This window comes from Corvus cornix, chromosome 2, assembly GCF_000738735.6.
Source record: "Corvus cornix cornix isolate S_Up_H32 chromosome 2, ASM73873v5, whole genome shotgun sequence".
NCBI lineage: Eukaryota > Metazoa > Chordata > Aves > Passeriformes > Corvidae > Corvus > Corvus cornix.
This window is the reverse complement of record NC_046333.1, coordinates 97,124,026-97,146,620: the sequence shown is the minus strand read 5'-3', so window position 1 is coordinate 97,146,620 and position 22,595 is coordinate 97,124,026. Positions and strand designations below refer to the sequence as shown.

The window sequence follows — 22,595 nt, the reverse complement described above, 5'->3', positions numbered from 1 at the left end:
CATACTTGCTCTTTGTTTCGTGGAGGGGTGGGAGATCAACCAATAATTACATTTCTAGTAATGACTTAACTCAGCCATAAGCATTACACTTACGGTCAGCTGCATTATATCAAGTCACACATAATTTATAAGCATTGCTAAACAAATAAACCAAAATCCCCTCTGTCAGCAGAAAATACTTTCATCACCTGGTTAAGAAGAAAAGACTAATTACAGGTAGACATGGCCTTGCTATAATTCTTAGAGATGTTATTCAGGTTTTGCTTTGAATTAGCTCACTTCTATGTGACTCTGACACAAAATAAAAGCTTTATGTGTTGAGGGAAATTAAAACACCCTGTTAGGTACTCCAGAAGCACACGGTGAGAAAAACTGCCCTGCTCAGACACCAATGTATCTTTACCCTTTCAGCATAGAATACTACAAAACTAAGAACAATAGTTACATAGTAGCAGTGCTTGTTCAAAGAAAACACAGGCCCAGATAATATTTGGTGGGGGAGGGAGGGGAGGAATTTGCCCCAAGCTAAAGATTCAAAGTGTTTAGAAACCAACAGCTTTGACTTAAATATTTTCTACATTGTTGCAACGTAACTAAAATGGATGCACAGACCCCATATCCTGAATAAACTATGTTAACATAACTGTCACCTCTAATATCAGCAATTGAGAGCTCTTTTTCAATCGTTAGCGTCTTAAAAAACATGCAGCAATTTGAACTAAAATCTTCAAAACTACAACATACACCCTGCTGCATTTAATATGTGTAACGCACCACAACTGCCAACATTTTCAGTTCTTGAATCTGAGCATACACTGTGCCCACCTGCAATCTTAAAAATTCCACTTCACTCACAGCAAATGCTGATCTCAGTTAAAAACCCCTTTATTAAGAACAATCCAAACCAGAAATTCTAATACTTTACAATAACAATTTCAATGCATAATTTAAGAAAATTACTTATTTTTCAAATCTTTTCCCCTGTACATTCCTTCTTCTGTGTACATACTTTACATAGTAGCATAATTATAATTTCCCATTGGGATTACAGTACAAATAGTTTGAACCACATATAGCGCAATTTCTTTGGTTCAAAGTCATGAACTCCTTCCTCAAAGGCTTCATAAATTTCTTCCACAGCAGATAGGCTGCTGCCACAGATCTGTGAATCGAAGTGCTTTCTTCAAGTTTCAGGCTCTCACTGAACAAGCTGTTCGATTTCAACATGAGAAGTTGACTGATGACCATTAACAATCAAGAAGCTGCACTATATTCTCTAAGCATTTTACATGGTAGGCATGTAGTTCATTTTCTTCTGGCTGGGGAGAACCTGAAAGGAAAAAGAATCCCAAGATTTGAATTTCTAGTTGATTCTTAATATAAAATTACCAAAGATTGCATCAAATGCCTTGGAAGAATGCATGCTGGTTTACGGCCTTAACCTCTGTATTAATGAGTAGCAAATTAGATATTACTACTTTATGTTGCAAATTCTGTTTTGGTTTTTTCCTTGGGTAGGACAAAGCAGGAAATGTAAAATAACAATAGCCATGTCGAAAAATTCCCCCACGTGTACTCAGAAGAACAATATACCATTTTAGCCAATTATCACTGTTAAGTGATCAAAGCTTTACAAGCACAGACTAGTTGAGAACCTTAATGCAGGAATATATTAATGACAATATTGATGACATATTACACAATTGTAAAATGTAACAATTACAGTTGCATAAATCTTTTATACTCCATACTTTGATATGTGTTTATTGAATTAAAAATCAATAGTTCTGGCTGGGACTTCATGTTCTATAGCAGTACACAAATAAATGGCGATTAATGTTACAAGGTGCTAGTATGTAAAAGGTGCATATTTCTACCTTGTTGATTCAACATGGTATTTTGAAAAGTCTCTGACCAGTGGTACTTCTGCTATAAAGAGAAATACAAACTTATCTATTTATTATCAGTATATGAAATGTTGTATTGTTATGTTTAATGATTGATTTAGTATAGGCTGAGTTTGAAATGACAGTACATTCACAAAAGTAATGGATTTGGGTGACAACACAGGAAAAATTATCATGAGATGTTCTATTAAAAATACATCTCCTCCTTATTAGGATACCAACAATGGTCAATGTAGACAAAATTTGTGGCAAATCTGTTATGCAAATACTATGGAAACCTGGTATTATAACCCCCTCAATCAATAAACCTATTTGAGTATATCTATAGAACAATTTAATTATTATGAAAGTTCCTTACCTTAAAATGAGTCATTATCACGTCCTGTCAAGATTAGACTAACTTGATGTGACCCATTATTAACTACTGAAACTCCAGCTATAGACCAGTGTCTGAACACCTTTAATGCTAAATGTTCTTCAGCTGAACCTATTGTACTGAAGCTATTCAAACAAGTTATGTTCAGTTATTTGAGCAAAAATCTCAAGCTCTCAGAATGTCACTAACTCATGGCACAGTATTTCAATGTTGTAACAATGCTCTGTTCTGATACCTTCTCTACGTAGCTCTGAGGCTGAGCATGGGTAAGCAAAGTCAACGCTAAAAGAATTTTTCTTATCGCTAACTTTAGACTTAAAGATTCACAGAACTGTACTGTGAAAAGAAGGATTTTTGTTGCAAGCATGATCAGACCTATGCTTCAAAACTAACCTTGGCAATTACCTAAGGTCTTTACTTAAGGCATTTTTCTCCACCTGTATTTATAAGGTGCCTAACCATAAACCATATTGCTAACTGTGATTTTAGAGACAAAAATATCCTTTCAAAAACTTGTAGCACAACAAAAACTTACTGTAATGATATAAATTGAAATCATTTAATGATGGAAAAATAAAGAATTGGCATTAGGTAGAAGTAATACCTACTTTTCTTCACTAAAGAATAAGCCTCATCTATTCTTCTCCTTATGGATGGATTCTTCAAAGTCACTTTTGCCTGTACACACACAAACACACAAAACACAATGAGCTTTCTTCCCCACATGATCACACTTCAACACCAAAGTTTAGAAAATCACAGTAAGTCATCAGAGCACGAGACACAGGAATTTTTAGAATTAACATGACTGTATCATCATACAGACTTTTATATTAGTCACAAATGACAAAGGACAAGCTGCTTCTTTACCATGTTGTTTAATCTCCCAGCCTCAGCAGCTATGCAATTAAAATAGACCAGAATGACTACTGTAAACTTTATTATTATTTACTTAGAGATTACTGTATTGTTTACAGCATAAAAGTATAACATTACAGTTCTTTCACAGATTTCTCAAATACTAACCTTTTGATAGTTGTGAAGCAAAGCCCAAAGCGAAGCTGCTCCTATTCTCTGAACAGCAGGACTGTTACTTTCCAAACAGGCAGACAGTACTGCAATTGCTTGATCTAATGAGACAAATAAAAAAAAAAATGAAACCAAATGCATCTAGAAAATATAATCAAGAGCAATGTAAATATATTTACATGCCTCAGTAGATTGATGCTTGGAGTACACTTATTTTTATGACAAGTACGGGTATGGCAGAGGAATTACAAAAGCTTTATTATCAATTAAATTTCAATATGCTCATAAAATCAGCACAGTACTTTGAAAGAAGTGTTAAAAACAATATAGCAAAACAAAAACAAGTAATGCAAAAAAGTTAAGCCACCAGTAATAAAATATGAACATTATGTATAGCCATCAGCTATGCTTAGGGACTGAGTAAGCTGTGAAACTGTTTTACAACTCCCACTAGCCACAATTAGAGCCACATCACGATGGATATTAAGATGTTTCTATTTTCCTTCATACTTATTATGCAGATGATTTGCAACCAATGAGAAATATTTGCCACCCCACTGTAGGTGCCTTAATTTTCTAGCATTGCTCTGAAGCCAGACTCTTCAACTTTGCTTGTTCACTTCACAACAAAAATTCATAGATTATGTAACTGAATAATGTATATTTAATTAAGGCAGTAAATCCACATCTTAGGAAAAATAAAAAGCATGGACACTATGGAAAACCTGCTGAGAACTTATAACAAAAACAGGAGCATTCTCTCTGCAATTAAATGGGGGAAAGAAACATGCCTTCTACAAACAACCATGAAAAAAGTTCTGAGCACATTGTTATATTAAATATATATGCCATGACATAACTTTATCATTATTGTAAACATTTTCTGCACATGACAGGACATAGAACAGTTTGTCTCAACATTCATGATTTGCACAAGCTAATAACATTTTGTCCAGCTCGAAGATAGGAACTTCAGTTATTTGAAACTGACTGACACAAAAAATCCTTCAATCCTCCCTGAAAAATTAACTATTTGAGAAAACTGCAAAAATCCTTTCATTCATAAAGTCTTGCTATATCCAAATGATCTGCCTAACAATGAATCTTGATTTTCTTTTTAGAACTATTTCTTTGCTTTTCTTTTTATTATGTATTATTGTAATTGTCTCTCTGCCAAAATATGTGTTCTGTAATTACTTCTAAAAAAATAATTTTTATAAAAATGCTCTTCTAAAAAACAACACTGAGTTCTTGGTCAGTAACCCGAGCTGCCATGAAAATATAGTCTTCTGGAAGCAACAATATTCTAAGAGAACAATATACCCTTCAGATACTTACCATTACCTAATATCTTTGGTTTATTAGCTGGACTAAAACATATGTTATGTAGAATAAGAAGTGCTAGATGTTGGCTGCTCTTGTGCTTGTATTTACACATTTCAATGATCTGGTCTAAAAACCCATTTATCTTCATGACCATCTGTTGTCCATCTTCTCCAAAAGATATGTTCAGTAGCAGCTTTAGCCAGAGAGTAGACACATTACTAGAATTTTTATTACTTCCTTTTGGTAATGAAAGAGATAAAAAGTTCTGCAGGAAGTTACTCTGTTAGAAGGAAGAAAAAGGGTTTTAGAATTTATAGGATTCCATGGCTTGTTCACTATTGCTTGACCTTCCAACCTACATACTTGACCAAACACTAGTACTACTGTTTAATTTACATATTACAGGCAACCCATTATTATTCAAGGATTTTTGAAAAAAATTACATATGAAATAGAATCTACTGCTTGGTTATAAAGTTAATATGGTAACATACATTTTCTTCTATAATAATTTATGCAGTGTAGATACACAGAAGTTGATCCAACACAATATATTTCTTTAAAGGATGATTCCCCCCACCACATAAGCTTTTTGCTTTACACTTAGTGTTTCTACCCAAAAATAAGCTAGGAACATTTTAAGTGAATCAATGCACTACTTAGATAATGTATTCTTGATTCCATATTTAGTATTGCATTATATTAGCAAATGTTAAAGGTATCATAGAATGTCTCGAGTTGGAAGTGACTCATAAAAATAAAAAGAAAGGAGGAGTTTCCTACAGCACCACTCCTCCCTTCACTGACAGCCAGAGGAATGTCCTCTATTTTTGTAAGCTTTGAAGAAAAAAAAATGTGCATTGATATGACATACACTATCTCAGGGTTTGCCTCCACTTTAAGAAGGCTCCGAGAAGGTGAAAATCTATCTCCCTGTTGCAAGAAGGAGATGTTCTAACATAAATTCCTCTGATGAAAAAGTCCTTGACTAAATATTCCCAGCCTCACCGAATCTTGACAACATATACAAGCATCTGGTTGAAAGCAAGCAACCCAGCAAACAAACTCACTGTAGTTTTCTTCAAGCGAGTATAATATTGGTAATTTAATTTTCACAGAGGGAATTGGTTATTCAGCATTGCTTACACTTATGAAAGCGGAGCCCAAGACAGAGAAGGAAGACTAAGTACTATCACACTAGAGTGCAACTCTGAAGAGACTAAAAGCAAAAACAATTCACAGAATATAACAGCTACTACAGAAGAGATCTCAAACTCTTTGTTTCTATCAAAAAGTTTGAGTATTAGACACTTTGTAACGGTATGACCAGGTTTTACATAATTAGCAGCACAAAAAGATCTATTTTTCCCCTGCATTTCTAATGGGTAATTAGATCCAAGAACAGAACATTATTAATGGAGATCAAAAGAAATTGTTGCAATTATTAAATTACTATAAAATATGATAGAAACAAACACACTTTTTATAATTTCTGTTGTGTTAGCTCATCACATCACACTACAGTTGACTTTCTACATGGTCTGACTTCTTTCCTTAAGGTTCGAATTTATTTAAATGATCAAAGTTTAAGGGAAATAGATTTTTCAAAGAACATGTGATAAAACAGAGTAAGGATCATTCTATATACAAAATATAAAAAGGAAAAGACATTACATACAGTTGTGTAATAAGAATAGATTTTTATCTAACATCCAATTACTGACATCTTCCTAAAACTTTTATAAAGGTTATGTTTCACACAGCACACCTAATGATTTATACAATGTTTAATTTCTTGTTCATTCATGTGCAGCTATTTGCTCTACAGCATACTCACTTTCATGGTCCACTAGTGATTGCCATCAATGTATATGGGTATTAAAAATGCTACACCCCACTGAAACAGAGAGGTTATAAAAAGCTCTAGCAAAAATTGTCCAGACTATGAATGTAACTGAATTCCACTCTGCTCTTAGGGAACAGTAACACAGCTGAGAAGACACAATGGATTTGACTCCCACAGAAGCATTTCTATACGATCACAGGATACTCCATACTAAAATATGAGGTTTATTAAAAAGAAAACTGCTAAAATAAAGATTACCATCTACTTACCTTCTGAATAATGCCTTTACAGTCATGAGACAGAGCAAGGTTAGATATTAGACAAAAGACCACCTGCTGAACTGGGCTGTTATCATTTGACACATGGGAAGCCAATTTCAAGATGTTATGCATTAATGAATTGCCAGCTGCACTTCGTGCAGACGGAAGTAATGATTGTCCACCACTGGCCCAACAAAGTGAAGCACAACCTTAAAGCAATGAGACATTTATCATATTAGAAATGCAGATGTGTATTTAAAAGAAAAACGTACAGAAAGAGCAGTGCCACTGCTCAAACAATGAGATGGAACTTTTGAAAAGATTTATTAGGTATCTTTTCTTTCAACCACAATGAAGTCAATGGGACATGCTTTGAATAGAAATGTGCCTGAATGTGGCAGTTTACTGGAATAGGCATCTACTGTTCTATTGTTCTAAAATGTAAGAGGCGATTCTGCTGTTAAATAGAAGCCATTGCTCCATCTCAGAAAATCTCCTTAAAAACCAGAACATATATCTAATTATACAATTATTTGGCAGTTGAATCTGAAGGGATCCTCTGAAACTGGTTCACAAAATGAGGTCTCTGTATAACCTGAAAGGATTAATATAAGTTTCTTAGAATATTTTTTCAAGAAATATAAGCACTGTCTGCAGCTGTCATTACACTGTACAACAGAAGAATGCACGATCCTGTGCTACAGAGCTGTAAGTTTAAATTAACACAGCAGCAGGGGACAACTATGTTACCAACCTAATCTAGATACATGCCTTCTGCACAAATACAGATAAATGTCTTTTTTTAGTGGCACTGGCCATCAGCAACAACAGTTAATATCCTACCTGGCAAAAGTAAACAAAAATGAGACACTGTTTAACTGTAACTAATATTTACATGCATATCTCTGACTACACTGAGGAGGAGTGGTTAACCAGTTCAGAGTAGGTAAATTTGGGTAAATAAGGTAAATGAGGTAAATAAGCCAGCTACTCCGAACAGAAAGAAAAAACATGATTGATCAGACAGCTCTTGCTCTTATTAGCAAGGAAAATAAAAATGCAGCCTAGAGTCACTCAGAGTTAAAAAACAAGAAAGACCATCAGAACTTCACCCTGATTTCTCGCACATGGACAGGACACTACATTTTTATTTTATACTCTGTAGCTGACTAATACACATCTTTCTTTGGCGCATACTGAAAAAAAATTCTCTATGAAAACAAGCCATTGCAAGCTCATTTAAGGTCTGGAAACATTAGCTTAAAAAAAGAGTCATATTTTAACCATATTAACTCTTTTATGGTATCTTGACAGGGAGAAAGGAATAGACACTTTTGTGTCTCTTCAAGCCACTTGCAAATTATTATTTATGATTTGCTAAATTTAAATAACCAGGATAGGGAATGAGACAAATCCATGCTAGAAAAAAGTTCAGGCTCCTAGTAGTGGGGATAATTACCAATGGAAATAAAAGGTTTGCTCAAATGAAAAGGAGATTCCTTATGAAAAATAAAACAAATGCAAGCTGCTGACTCCAAGGCATAAATAAATTGAAGAAATTTAATATAAAATTGAATTTGATTGACTATTTCAAAACCAGAATGTTCTCAATAAGGACTGAAGTACAACCCATATAAAGTACTGATGCACTGTTCTCCATTAAAGAATTCCTAGAATAGTACTTCTGTAATATACTACTCAGCTTGGCAGGACATTCAGTGTAACCTTCAAACATAATGGTTTGAATTAAATGCTATTTAAACCTTTAGTACAATTGTACTTTTGCTAAATCCAACAGTTTGAAACCAGATCTGAACAAAATCTTGAATGTATTAAAATCAAAACTCTTGATAGACTTTGATGGGCCAGAGCTTTTACACTTTCCTCTTATGGTAGCAATAAACATTCTTTTTTTTCCCTTTATTGTGCTTTTCTGTCTGAATTTTTCTGGTAAAATATTTTGATGTATTCCACCACAGAGTACCTGCAGGATGGTTTGCAGTGTAGACGCAAAGCAAATGCAGAGCTATTTGCATTGAGGAGTCATCTGCTAAAAACCACGGCCATAGAGAATGCAGAACAGGAACAAGATGAGTTTTGAGTACTGCCATCTATAACAACATAAGGAAGAATTTAAAATGTTATCAATACTTTGAAAATGAAATACAGAGTGAGAAAAACATATTTTTATCTTATGTCTTATCTTATGGTTTAAAGACTGTATGGAGAACTGACACCATGATTTCAACCACCAATGAATTTAACTCTATGCCAGTCAAAAACAGCGCTATATCTTAATTACTGAAAGACATGCAAACAAAAGTAAAGATTTATTCATTCCAACTGTTCTTGTTCAAGAGCTCTCTATTCTAAAGTCTTATTCAACTCCTTCTAAAGTAATTACTGGAACTCAAAAAGCATGGAAATACAAGACTGCAGTTTTATACAGAGCAAATGATAGAAATCTTCAGTTATCAACGCAAACTCTTTCAATCCTCCAAGCAATTGTTCCTGCAGATCCTGATCAAAACAAGAAAAACATTCCACAACAATCTTAGCTGAGATTATGGCACAACCAAGTTATGGGGACTTCATGGATAATCAGATGGCTTATTCAGCCCCAAGTGTTCTGCATACAAAAAGAATGCTAATACATGCCCTGGAAAAGGGGTACTCCTGGAAAGTCAGGAAATCTTGTGGTTCCACCAATGTGTTTGCTAAAAGCAGCCCAAGTTGTATAAATAGCACAAGTAACACAATGCCAAGAAAAATTAAACTGTGAAAGAGAAAGTGGAAATAAATGTGTGAATGGTATCAGCAATAAGAAAGAGGAAGAGCAGTGATCAGAAAGAAAGAACACAGGAAAAAGTGAAAACAAGAAATGCAGTATTTTCGCCATTAAAAAAACAGGCAGAATTGAAGTTGAAAAGAAACTGAAAAGAACAGAGAAAAAACCAAGAATGAAATGAAAAGAAGAAATTCAAGACTTTGAGCAAGAAAAATGATTTTGTAAAAAATGGAGGTGAAAACAAAATTGTGTTTTGGAGGATTAGTACAATTTAACTCAGATAAAGAAAAAATAAATAGAAAAGTATTATTTATGCTTTGGTTAACATAACAAACATTAACAAACATGTTTGTTTGGGTTTGCTTGTTTGGTTGGGGTGGTTTTGTGGTTTTCTTGTCTTTCAGAAAGGGAAAAGAAGTAAGTAGAGAGGAATAAGGAGAAGAAACCACTTTCTAAGATCTCAAGTGTATCTCTGTGCGCCTTTCTGGTGGCCCCATACTTTTGTCCACACCCATTTTTCATATTATATACTTTGAAAATTAGAATTATTGACTTACTCAAAGCAGAAGTGGATACAAAAGATAACAGCCATCTGGAGCCATTGGGAGATGATGTTTCCCTAAGAACACTGAGTTCCCAATACATGTATGAAATATTCTTAGGAAGTGGGAATAATAATGAAATTTGAAGTATTTCTTGCCATTATTATCAAACTTAAATTTAGCCAACCTAAAATTAACTTCAAAGTAGAAAAAAAAAGTATCTTTCAGTAGCTGAATGAGCTCACATTACTTCAGTATAAGAATACTTACTTTGCATTCTTCATTTTGAAAGAGGCAGTTTCTAAGGAGCTGCATAGAACACCGTAACTCCTTAATAAGGTTATCCTCCTATCCAGAGAAAAATAATTGAAGATCATCAACATAAGACCAGAATGAATTTTTTCCAAGGAGGAAAGATTTCAAAAGAAGAAGTGCAAATCTAAGGAAGGTATCAACATTTGGGTCACATCTCCTCAACAGTTTTCTTCTGATTTCAGGTAGAATTCATCTCAGCTAGCTTCAAGCACGTTTACTAAAGATATTTGTAACTAGTAACTTACCATTCTTATCTCTCTTTATAACCCACAGATACTATTTCTAGGGGCACCAATCTGACCAAATGCAGAGATCTGTAGTACTGAGCTCCATTTTTCTTACAACTACTGAAGAATGGGTAGGAACTTTCTGAGTATTTGTCCCATCCTAAAGCACACATCTCAAACAAGTCAAATGAATTGCTCCCTGGAAGCATTTATTTTCCTTCCTTGGATAAAAACAAGGTGAAATTAGCTCTGAGTTTCATACCCTGAGATGAGCTCAGTTGGTTGGAGCATGGTGCTAATAATGCCAAGGTTGTGAGTTTGACCTCTGTATGGACCATTCTCTTAAGAACTGGACTTGATGATCCTGCAGAGTCCATTCCAACTCAGACTATTCTGTGATCTCTACAGGTGGTCAGACCAATCCATCGTCTATTCCCAGGGTATTCATTTCCTATCCTTAACAATAAATATAGAAGCTATAAATAACTTCCAACCTGGTAAGAATATTACAAAAATAAATACAGACCTTTGGACAGTGAGGTGCTACATTGAGATTCAAGTCACAAGTAAACAAAAAATCTATCTTCATGACAGAGCTGTGACACTACAGGGTAGGGATGGCTGACCTAACTCCTATAAGGGTGACACACTAAACCACTTCTGAAAGACAACGAAATTCCAACAAGCTTGTTCACCACAGGAGACTATTTCTGTCTTATCAAACATAAAGGGACAAAAATGTAAAATAGGATTCATACCTAATCTCAGACAAGGTGAGGAAACAATGTGTGCTTAATAAATCATAATGTGCTTATATATCATAAATCATATATTTGATGACATTTAGAGATGAAGTAACAATCTACTGCGAAAAGGTTCATGAAAGCTAGGTGTAGTAGATCAGGAAGAAACATACAAGTCATTTTTACAACTACATTTTATAACTGGTTTGTCTCACTTTTAGCCAAATAAAATGCTATTGCTAAGACAAGAGTCCTAAGACAAAACAAGAGTTCTTTCAAGGAACTCTGTAAGTATGAATTTAGTTAATAAGTAAAATAGCATTAAAATGACACAAGCTACAAGTCATATTTAATGTATAAACTTCTAGGAGGTTGAAAAAGTTATGGATTGCATTGATAGCCCTGTTTCTATTTTTTTTTTTTTTTAGGATATCTTGATTTTTACTAAGATACTATTTTGACGTGTTTTTCTGAAAGCCTGGCTACTTGTAAATACTTTTCATGCTCTTTATTAGCATCACACTAATTATTATCAAAGAAAAGGAATATCAAGTAAAACACATCAGTTGCAGAATGAAGCTAGGTCAAACACATTTCTCCAAACAATTAAAAAAAAAGAGGCAGAAAAAGGGAAAAAGAAAAGAAGCTGCCATAGCTTTCCTTTGAGAGTTATGGTTGAAGTGGGCGAAGGGGGCGGTTTTGTGAATGATCAGCTAAATCTACTACGAAAGCAATGTCTCAGTGTCCCCCACATGAAACTGTCATTGTGTACCACGTATGATGAACAGCACACTTACATATGATGCAGCAACCTACAGTCCCAGCTCAGCAAAGAAATCTGCCACAAAGTCTTTTGCAAATCTTTCAAAGAATTTTCAGTTAAACATAATCAGTTTTCTGAACTTTCTCAGAGGCCCCTTTCCTCCAACTTCTTTCAAGTTTTAAATTCCTCCTCAACCCAAAAACTACAAAGAACCAGCTGACTTCAACCTTACAGAACATATCCAGGGCAGGACACCTTTCAGCCTCCAAGCATTGAAATGGAAAATGAATGTGTTTAGGAGATCTCAACAAAAAATATGACAGTCTTCAAATGTCAGGGTCAAACTCAAATTTTTTTAAGAGCTCATTGTTATAAAACAGAGCTCCATACTCTCACAAATCAAGGGTAATGTCTGTACCAAAACCTCAGAGAAAAATACTGTTTTGCTGAAGCAATGCAGAAATGCCTTACAGGAAGATGTTTTCTGCAATTTCTGCTTTATGTGGGAGTGGACAAGATATCAAACTTGACAGCAGAGGTTACTGCCTGTATTTTATTAATTCTCTTAGATGAAAGTGGTAGAAAACAAGCAGATTGCAACAGAAATCTTATGAAACTGTTGTATGATGGTAAGACATAATTTATATCTAAATGTGGTAAAGAAGATTTGGGTGACATGAGAGTCTGGAAGAACTGGAAGGGAGGTTGAAATAAAAAAGGCTAAATAAATAAATTGTGACTGGAGAGAAGAAACTGAGAGTGCAGGGAGTGGAAGGACCCCAAGTACGAGGTTAAAAAAAAACCCCAAAACTGACAGGAAGTTAAAAAACCAGGGACAGCTGGGTCTGATGACAAGAAACTGAGATGTCCAGACCAAGTTTGAAGGAGACCAGAAAAAAAAAATAGAACTGAAAACCAGATAATAGGAGAGTAAAAAAACTGTGATTTACATGCATAAGCAGACTGGAACTGGTTTTGGGATGGGAGGGAGATTGACTGATACAGGAATAGACAAAATCAAAACAGCTGGTTGAATGACACTGAAAAAAAACAACTTAAGAAAAACAAAAAATATTATTGTGGAAACAAGATGGAAAAAATTAGTTGGATTAGATAGGGCCATGAAGTCAAGACTGAAAGTCCAACTAAGTTTGAAAACAGTACTCTGATAATGCTATAAGACAAAATATCATAAATTACAAGCATAACAGATTACTAAAGGATGAGATGTGTACGTGAGTGAATGTCTGAAAGTGAATTCTGAATTCTCAATCAGAAGCCTGCTATTTGCTGCTTTCAGCCAGGATGGACTAGTTGCTAATTCTGATAACCTGGACTAAAAGTGGGAAGTCCTGAATCCTCCAATTAATGAAAAGACATCAGACAGAACCAGTAATTCAGAGGCTGATCATGTGCTGTACTTAGCATGTAGACTATTGGGTTTAGGCAAACAGAAGCTTGGAGTTCTGGAAAGAAAAGTTAGTGGCAAAAAGGTTTCCTGAAAAGAGATGGTCCCTGACAGAAAAAAACAGGCCCAAAAGAAGAATGTGAAGATCTTGGCTGGAGGAACAACCTGGCAAATGGGAGAAGATCCTGAGGACCAGAGAGATGCATGGAGAAAAACACCAGGACATGTCCAGGGGCTTTGTCCAGTGAACACCAAGACTGAGAAGCTGCAAAGTATGAACTGATGTGATTTTCTGCCTGACATTGGAAAAGGTAGCTGAGACCTAGTGAGACCTCTGGGTGGGAGAGCATGTGAGATAACTAAGTTGGTAAAAGCTCTAAAATCATTGAATCTTACAAAAGCTCCAGTATCTGGATCCACTACAAGTTGTCATTTACTTTGTCTCATTCGTGACAGATACGAACAGTATCTGCCTCAAGACAGCAAACAAACAAAAAGATAGCTGGGAAGTGCCTTATGCTATCAATGTTTTGGTTTTTATAGCTACCTTTTTTCTCTGTGCTTTCCCAGGCTTTAGGGAAACCAAATTCAGCTGCGCGTGAATGTGCTTCATGTTTTCTATACAGCTGTCTATCAGGTCAGCTGAAAGACAAAAACCAGTAACACTTTATAATTACATTCACAATCAAAAATACTTTATTAAAAAACAAAATACCTTTCTGGCAATGATCTTGTTATCTTCTTGATATCAGGAAATAACAAACGGTTTCTGAGATGAAGTGCCATCTAGTTGAATGCTCTCAAGAAGCAAGAATACATTTGAGACCTCTTGCAACAAAGTCCCATGAGAGGAATGCCCAAAGAGAGGACTGGTAAGATTGAGAGGGGAAGATGATCTGGGTGGAGAGGATAACAACTCATAATTCTTCAGGATATCTTCAACAATGCTGCTTAGAAGCGTGAAACTTCAAGAGGTTATCCATTTATATTACCCAATCTTTCCCTAAGAACAGCCAATTTGCTGCATCCATGGTGAGACAAAGGAAAGGAACGATTCACATGACTTAAAAGTGCAAAATGTTGAGTTAGGCTCTTTTCTTTGGATCTAGAGTCTTTAAGTCACTATAAGGTGATGGAGTGACTACGTAAGCGGATAAGGTAAGAGCTACAGATATCATCTGTCTGGACTTCTGTAAGGGTTTTGACGTGGTCCTCTACAACATCCTTCCAAATTGGAGAGTTATGTAATTGACAGGTCGACTGGATGGTGGATGAGGAATTGGTTAGATGGTCACACCTAGAGGGTAGCAGTCAATGGATGAATATCCAGATGGACACTGGTGACAAGTGGTGTCCCTCAGGGATCCATACTGGGACCAATACTGTTTAATGTCTTCATCAATAACATACTGGGATGGAGTGCACCCACAGCAAGTTTGCAGGTGACACCAAACTGAGCAGTGCAATTGACAAGCCTGAGGTATTGGATGCCACCCAGAGGGACCGGGACAAGCTCAAGGTCCAGATGGACCTCATGATGTTCAACAAGGTCACGTGCAAGGTGCTGCACTAGGGTTGGGGCAATCCTGGGGGATAAAAGGATTGAGAACAGCTCTGTCAAGATGTAATTAGGGTGCTGGTGAATGAAAGGCTGGACATGGCCTGGCAATGTGCACTCACTGTCTAGAACAGGCCAAGTGCATCATGGACTACATCCAAAGCAGTGTGGCCAGCAGGAGGGAGGAGATTCTGCCCTCTGCTCTGCTCTGGTGAGACCCCACCTGGAGCACTGCATCCAGCTCTGGGGTCCTCAGCACAGAAAAGACCTGTTGGAGCGAGTCCAGAGGCAGATCACAGTAATACTGAGAGGGATCTAATACATCTGTGAGGACAGGCTGAGAGAGTTGGGATTGTTCAGCCTGGAGAAGAGAATGCTTCAGGAAGACCTGGTTGCAGCCTTCCACTTAAAAGGAGCTCAAGAAAGACGGGGACAAATTTTCCACCAGGACCTACTGCAATAGGACAAAGGGTAATGGTTTTAAACTAAAAGAGGACAAATTCAGACTAGATATGAGGAAGAAATTTTTTACACTGGAACACGTTGTCCAGAGAGGTGGTGGATCCCCCACCCCTGGAAACATCTAAAGTCAGGTTGGATAGGGCTCTGAGTGACCTGATGAAGTTGTCCCTGATTATTGCAGGGGGGTTAGCCTTTAGGCTAAAGGTTTAAAGGCCCGTTCCAATGCATTCTATGATTCCATGATAATGGGATAATACAAGTTGGAAGAGGCCTCCAGAGGTCATATACCCAACCTCCTGCTCAAAGCAGAGTAAGCCCTAAGCAGGCAGAGTTTGCCTGTAGCTTTATCCAGCTGGGTCTTGAGAATGTCCAAAGACAGAGGCAGCACACTATGTCTGACGCTGCTTTACTGCCTTCGAAGAGTAAATGTTTATTTACAGGCAGTTTGACTCTCATGTTTCAATTTATGCCCATTATTTTCCACCCTCCTATACCATGCACTGCTGTAACAAACCTGTCACTGACTTCTTCAAAATCTCGTAGGTACAAGAAGACTTGTCCTCCCAAAACCTGCTTTTCTTCAGGTTGAACATAAGTCAGTTCCCTTGGCCCCTTCTCAAAGGACAAGTGAACACAACCACCCTTATGGCCCTCTGGTGAACTTGCTCCAGTTTGTTGACATTTTCTGTACTGGGCAAAAACTGGATGCACTAGTCTAGATTTAGTCTAACAAGTGGTAACTAGAGGAAAGAATCTTTTCCCCGTGATCTAATGGCTGTGTTCCTGTTAATACAGCCCAGGATGCTGTTAGTCTTCTCACATTCAGCTTGCTGCCTACCAGGCCTTTTTCAGCTCTCCAGTCAGCCTCTACTGCTATAAGGGCTTGTACCTTTTGCGGTGCAGGACTTTGCATTTTTAATTTAAAGCAGTCCTTAAGAGCTGAACAGGTGATATTAGAGCCACAGGTGTCTTTAGAACACTGCTTTGAATCCAAGAAGTCCTCTTCCTCTTTTCTAAGATCTGTGTTGCACAACAAGGATGACTTGAAAGCTGCTCTAGCACAGAATGATGCACTTCCTGCAGTGGAAGTGCCTTCACAGGAAGCAAGATCTTAGACGATCTAGTAGGTCATCAACAGAAGAACAGAAGAAGGGCTGAGTACCGAACCAATACACTGGGAAAGAATGGAAAGCATAAGACTTGAAGGTGAGTTTTCTCCTACTATAGAGATCAGACACTGGGCAGATCTGTCTAAGCTATCTATTTCAGTGTAGTGTAGGTTTAAAAAGTGGAAAAAACAACTGAGAGATGTAAGTTACAGGAAAGCACCCAAGACAAAGTGCACTTGGACTGATCAAAAGGTATGAAATGCATGATACGTGAGAAATGCAAACTCACCACTCTCCCCTGTGTTCTAGAGGGCACAAAAAGCCTTTGATTAGAAGTTGGTTTACTACTGTAAAGGGAAGAAGATCTTACTTAAACTGGAAAATGGGACCGAAGAAACAGAGTCAGGGAAGAACAAAGCTGAGAAAAAGAATTCTCTTGTCCAGGTACAGCCAGAACTGAAAACACAGGGCATACTTTCACCTACAAAAGTATTGGAAGATACTGCCAGTGAAAAACCTCCAGTTTCTAATGGATGAATATGCCATTAGTAGTAAAAGCTAACAGGTCTCCTCTTACTCCAACACAGAGCTGTGACTTCACCACAGGGTTTTAAACTGGCTACAACATAATATTTCATCTGCAGTGGAAAACTTTCGTTATTAATAAGATTTCTTAGTGAAAATCTGAAAAAAGCCCTGCGACTGAAACCCAGGTCTTCTGCTTGGAAAAAAAAAATTACAATTTAAAGGTAATATGTGAAACACCTGCAAGCATTTGATTCATAAATCATTTAACGTACATTTTGAAATGCTCACCTTTCAAAGCACATTTCTGGGCATTTTTACTGACAGCTAACAGAGACAGCAGTGCATTTGTAGCAACTTCTTTCAGCACATCCTTTGAAGATTTTCTTTCACAGACCTAAAAAAATGCAATTTCATTACTGAAATGAAAAAGTGATCATATTAAAAGTAGTATTCATAGCTATAAATAGAGTCTATATTTTCATTTGGATGATTTATCACTGTATTCCTATATAGATTTCTCCCTCTCTATATTCATGTTTATAGTCAGTCTGCATTAAAGTGTTTCATTATTTTTTGTAACTAATTTTATTTTTTAAATTAAATCTTTCTCCTTTTGCTCATAATCCCACTCCTCTTACTCTTTTCTTAACATTCTACATTTCTAAGGCCTAGATTCCAAATCCTGGCATTCCATACTTTTCCTAATATTCAGGAATAGGCTTGGCATTGCAGATAATTTGCTCCTTCAACACAATGATGATGAAGAGACATTAAATATACTGAAATTCCATTAAAAAAAAAATCACTGGTAATTATTTTAGATACTCTTCTAACCAGTGAAAAACGGTAGCTTGTCTTATTTTTGTGAGGCCTTTGTGAGCATCACCACATTTCTAATAACCTAAGTATAATCTCTGTGCTTTCAAAGGAATATTTATTTGGAGTCATATAACAAGATAATTGAAAGACAAAGAGCAGTCTGTGCTTCAAAGATTATCCACTAGAGAGTTTTGTCTATCTAGCAATTTTCCCTAAAATACCATGCCAGTTCTGACATCCAGAATAACAGAAAACAGCATCCATTGCAATCACAAAAATATAGGAAAATAAGAACAGTTGCTGGATCACAGTAAAAAGAAAAACATATTTTAAAGTTAGCCAAAATACAACATCTTAAGAAAATCTTAATACTTTAGACAGAAATCTCATGAGTACCCATCCATAGGACCTCAGAGATTTTAACTCTACATACACCATATATTAATGGCCTAAAAATTTTTTCAAATTTTCATATGCAATAAAATATTGATGTACGCTCTAAGGTCATCATTTATTAAAGTGTTCACTGTAACCAGTAGTGAAAAGGTCAAGGAATAAGGACTACTAAGTTAATAACTAGACAAAATCCCAACACCTCATTGATAAAGACAACTGGCACCAAATCAAATCACCAAAGCATGGACTGCGTTCTGTGTTTATAATCAACAAAAAAGAAATTTACATTTAGACTACAACTGTTTTTATTAGATCTGGTGTGGTATCTCAAATCTAACAGCAACACATGAGTGTTCGAAGTAAATTAACTGGTTTTCTGTGATGGTTTCATTTCAAATTAAAGAATTTAGATGTTTGAACACTTAAAAGTATAGAAAGCTTAAAGTTTAAACTAATTTACACAAGCCAGGAAAGAAAAAATTGTTGCATTCCAGCAATCCTGCATAGCCTAAGATGTGGGTTTTGTGATTTATCTACTCAAAGGCTTTTGCCCTATCAAATTGCTAGCTGTTTTTACTTTTTCTTAACATTCATGGAATATTTTAGTAATAAAAACCATATTTCCCTATCAACCTCTTGGGTATTTTCCTGTAAGTATTATGTGGCAGACTAGAACTGATCCAATAATTAAAGTGAGTTGTCCTATACCCGTATCTTTTTCCAAAGTTTTAATTTCATCTTACTATTTTCTAAATTTTATCATCTTGAACACTAGCAAAATTTCATTCTTTCTTGAAGTATGCTCTTTTATGCATTTTTTCTTACTCTGCAATCAAGAATTACAGTTCACAGTAAAAAAAGAAAATTTACGTCAAGCACAGGGGACACAAGTAATTAAGAATTAATTAATGATTAACTACTGGTTGAACAGGAAAAACTCCATAAATTTATAATGCCGTGTGCCAACAGATTCTATAGTTTTAAAGTACTATAAAAGCATTAAAATCAGAACAGACACTTTATTCCTTTTTGAAATTATGCTGTACAATAAATTTAAGATGTCCCATAAATCCAAAGCAGACCCAGCTTTGTTAGTCTGCACCTACTGTGAGTTAGCTGAAGGGGAAATCACAGCCTTTCTTAAACACTGTAAGTTTTATATCTAGGGCCAAAATCTGAGAATTTATGTATACATTATGATTTCCTTATTAATTTTATTTCTGATCTTAAACACATGTACACAAGGATTAACATTTACATACACAAAACAATCAAAGCCTTTCAAAGTCAGCATGTGCACTTACTCTATGTCTTGTATGTGATAATGAATACCAGTTTGAGATCTGGTCTACTAATATTCACACCTGCACACTGGGTATTAAATTAGCATTTGCCACTGCATATATCAGGTATTCTGTAGATTTTATGTATTTAGGATGATTAATGGGGATGACTGTTTGAGAAATCTCTCATCCTTTTCTATATTAGCCAATTATTTGCTTGACTGCTTCTCTTTAAGAGTGGTTCTCCTGAAGAAAGTCCATATTTAAATCTTTTGTGTTGTTTTTCCATTTTTTATGGTGATTTTGTTTAGGTGTTTGTTGTTTTAATAGCTCAGTTTACATCCCATGGGCTCCTCATTCCACTGTCCTCACAATGATCACCATGACGGGGTGTAAACAAATACATGTACTTTGATCTAAAAAACTGAAGTTGTTTCTTTCCTAATTCTGTTATCCTTTTTGGGAGATCATAGCAGCTATGTAAGGACCCAGAGAGCATAGGCTATCTTTTGAACTCTTTTATGAACAAAATGCAATGCCTATCTACATCTCTGAACAGTTAAAAAGCATGTTAAAAGCTGGTATCTCTTACAATACTCAAACTATGTCTGATGTCCTCTCATTGACCTGGCTGCAGCTCATTCTTCATTGCATCAACTTTTTCTGCTGTCACTGTAAGAATCATCCCCTTTTGTTGGCAGATATGTACACTTGTATGAAAATAAGCAGTTATGTACATTTGTATGAAAACAGGGGAATGTTACATGTCTTTATCAGACATACTCTCATGCAACCACACTTTTTGTGCCAGAGCCAAGGAGTTTTGTTTCAGGCACATATGCAAGCATTAAATACAAAAACCTAGCAGGATATTTAGTAAACTGTGGGATTTGAATGAAGTGCCCCTGTTTTGCTTGAGTCCCTGAAAATCGTGTCCTCACAGGAAAATGCTGTGCACCGAAATTATCTGAAATTAGTTGCCAAAACCAGAGAATTCTGGTTTCAGTGGCCGGTAGAGTGACCAAGAAAGACTGTCTGGGGAAGTTTTTCCTCCCTGAAACACAGCAAGTTCTCAGTGGACAGAATACCATGCCCCAATAGATATGATAAAGCCACAGTGCTGCAACAGAGAAGCAAAGGAACACAGTGTTTGTGACAAATACCAGGACAAGTCTTGGTAGGAGTAAGGTTATTCTTCAAGAATTCAGCATCCATAGGAAGAGAGGAGATGAATGCTAAAGCATTCTTTTGGTCACACCATCCAATATATGACCAATAAATGTAACAAAAATACATTTTACACAGCAAAATAGTACTAAGGTACTTATTTAAAAAATAGTTCTAAGACAATGACTTATAGAAATCATAAGTTACATTATATAAAATGTGCATCATTCAGAAAAAACACTACACTTCTAATCATAGATCACTATGACTGTTACAGTGACAACTGCACATAATTTAAAGAAGAACAATAAGTATATAGATAAAAGAACTAAGTTGTGAGGGAAAACAAATTAGACACAGATTTCACATATAACTTTGCTTACTACTAAGTGACAGAAGACATTTTACCAATCCGCAAATAAGGGAAGGATTAAATATAAAGGAGGTAAAAGAATAAAAAATGCAAAAATATATCCTGAAATCACCTTGTCAAATTTTAAATACCTGAATAATTAATGCAGTAAGTTGAGTTACTGGTGCCTGGCATCCTTCAGTGTGATCCAGAAGAAAGCTAATAGTTGGATTCTGACACACACTCTGTTTATCCTGGAGCTGTTTTCTTCCTTCCTCATTCAAAAGGACAGAGAGGAACTGTAAACTAGCCACATATAAAGCAGGATATGTGGTAGACAGATGAACACAATCAGAAATGGTATCTAAAAGGTTAAACAAAAAAATTAAAATTTTTACATTTCATTATGAATAAAGCTCAAGTATACTTTAGAACACAGAAAGACTTATCAAAGAAAGCATGTGAACCCAGAAGCAGTTACACTGTGCACTGCCCAAGGAATTCTACAAATTCTATGCATCTAAGAAGTCTTTAAAAAAACCTAAGAAAGAAAAGTTTGAGTTTTATAAGGGTGGAATGAATTAATTGCTCTGCATTCATTTTACTATAAAACAAAAAAGCAATCTCCATTTCACTCACTCATTTGTTCAGTAATTTTTTGAACTCTCCTCACTTTATCAGCAGCTTACATCATAAAACAAACAGTATCCATTAGCTACTTTATTTGCAACTGGATTTGGGTTCACTAGATCTCTTAACATGCACAAGCTTGTCTGGACTATGCTCATACTCCAGTATTGAAGCACTTCACAGAATCTTGCCTAGCTATGCAAGTAACTAACATAAGAATAATTAAAATATAAAGAAACAAACAAACCCCTGTATAATAATCTTGAATTCTTATGTCTCTTATCTCCCCTCAAAACTTTGCTTTCCTTTATGCAAGGTATTTAAAAAAACAGAAGGGAAAAAACTGAAGTGCTAATGGATCATTTCACAAATGCTACATTTGGTTAAGGTTTACAACTAAAATCACTAATCCATACATGTGAAGAAAACAAAACAAGTCAGTCAAGCTCTGGACACATTTGGTTTTCATTGTGGATATCTCATTAGTAATTACTTAATATCATCTAAACAGGAATGACTCTCTTTTCTATTTGTTGATTAGTTGCTAGGAAAAAAACCATCCAGGAATAGTCATTACCAATTATTGCTGTACAGTGATTTGCAAGGGCTGCTGTCACAGATGGAAAAGATATCTGGCCACTTTTCCACAGTAATGTAGCTAGAAAGCTGAAGAAGTCTACCCATGTTTCATGAAGTACAGACGTTAACTCGGTATCTGCAAAGATAACACAGAAAAAAATCAAACTGTTTGTGCACAAACC

General features: G+C 35.8%; 1 protein-coding gene across 2 annotated transcripts in view; it reads right to left on the bottom strand.

Moving 5' to 3' along the window:
• Positions 1-867: 867 nt before the first annotated feature.
• RTTN (rotatin) overlaps positions 868-22,595 on the bottom strand; it is a 79,558-nt gene continuing 57,830 nt past the window's right edge. Inside the window, exons 39-49 of one of the 2 annotated variants that reach the window (XM_039549691.1) lie at positions 22,412-22,549; positions 21,357-21,568; positions 17,476-17,581; positions 14,078-14,172; positions 10,345-10,422; positions 8,729-8,855; positions 6,754-6,953; positions 4,651-4,918; positions 3,310-3,413; positions 2,892-2,961; positions 868-1,330 (exon numbers count right to left, since the gene is read on the bottom strand). In XM_039549691.1, coding sequence (XP_039405625.1) covers positions 1,248-1,330; positions 2,892-2,961; positions 3,310-3,413; positions 4,651-4,918; positions 6,754-6,953; positions 8,729-8,855; positions 10,345-10,422; positions 14,078-14,172; positions 17,476-17,581; positions 21,357-21,568; positions 22,412-22,549 — 1,481 coding nt within the window. In that variant the 3' untranslated portion in view covers positions 868-1,247. Of the gene's footprint in view, positions 1,331-2,891; positions 2,962-3,309; positions 3,414-4,650; positions 4,919-6,753; positions 6,954-8,728; positions 8,856-10,344; positions 10,423-14,077; positions 14,173-17,475; positions 17,582-21,356; positions 21,569-22,411; positions 22,550-22,595 lie in introns of those variants that run through there. The other variant, XM_039549692.1, reaches the window with a different exon arrangement.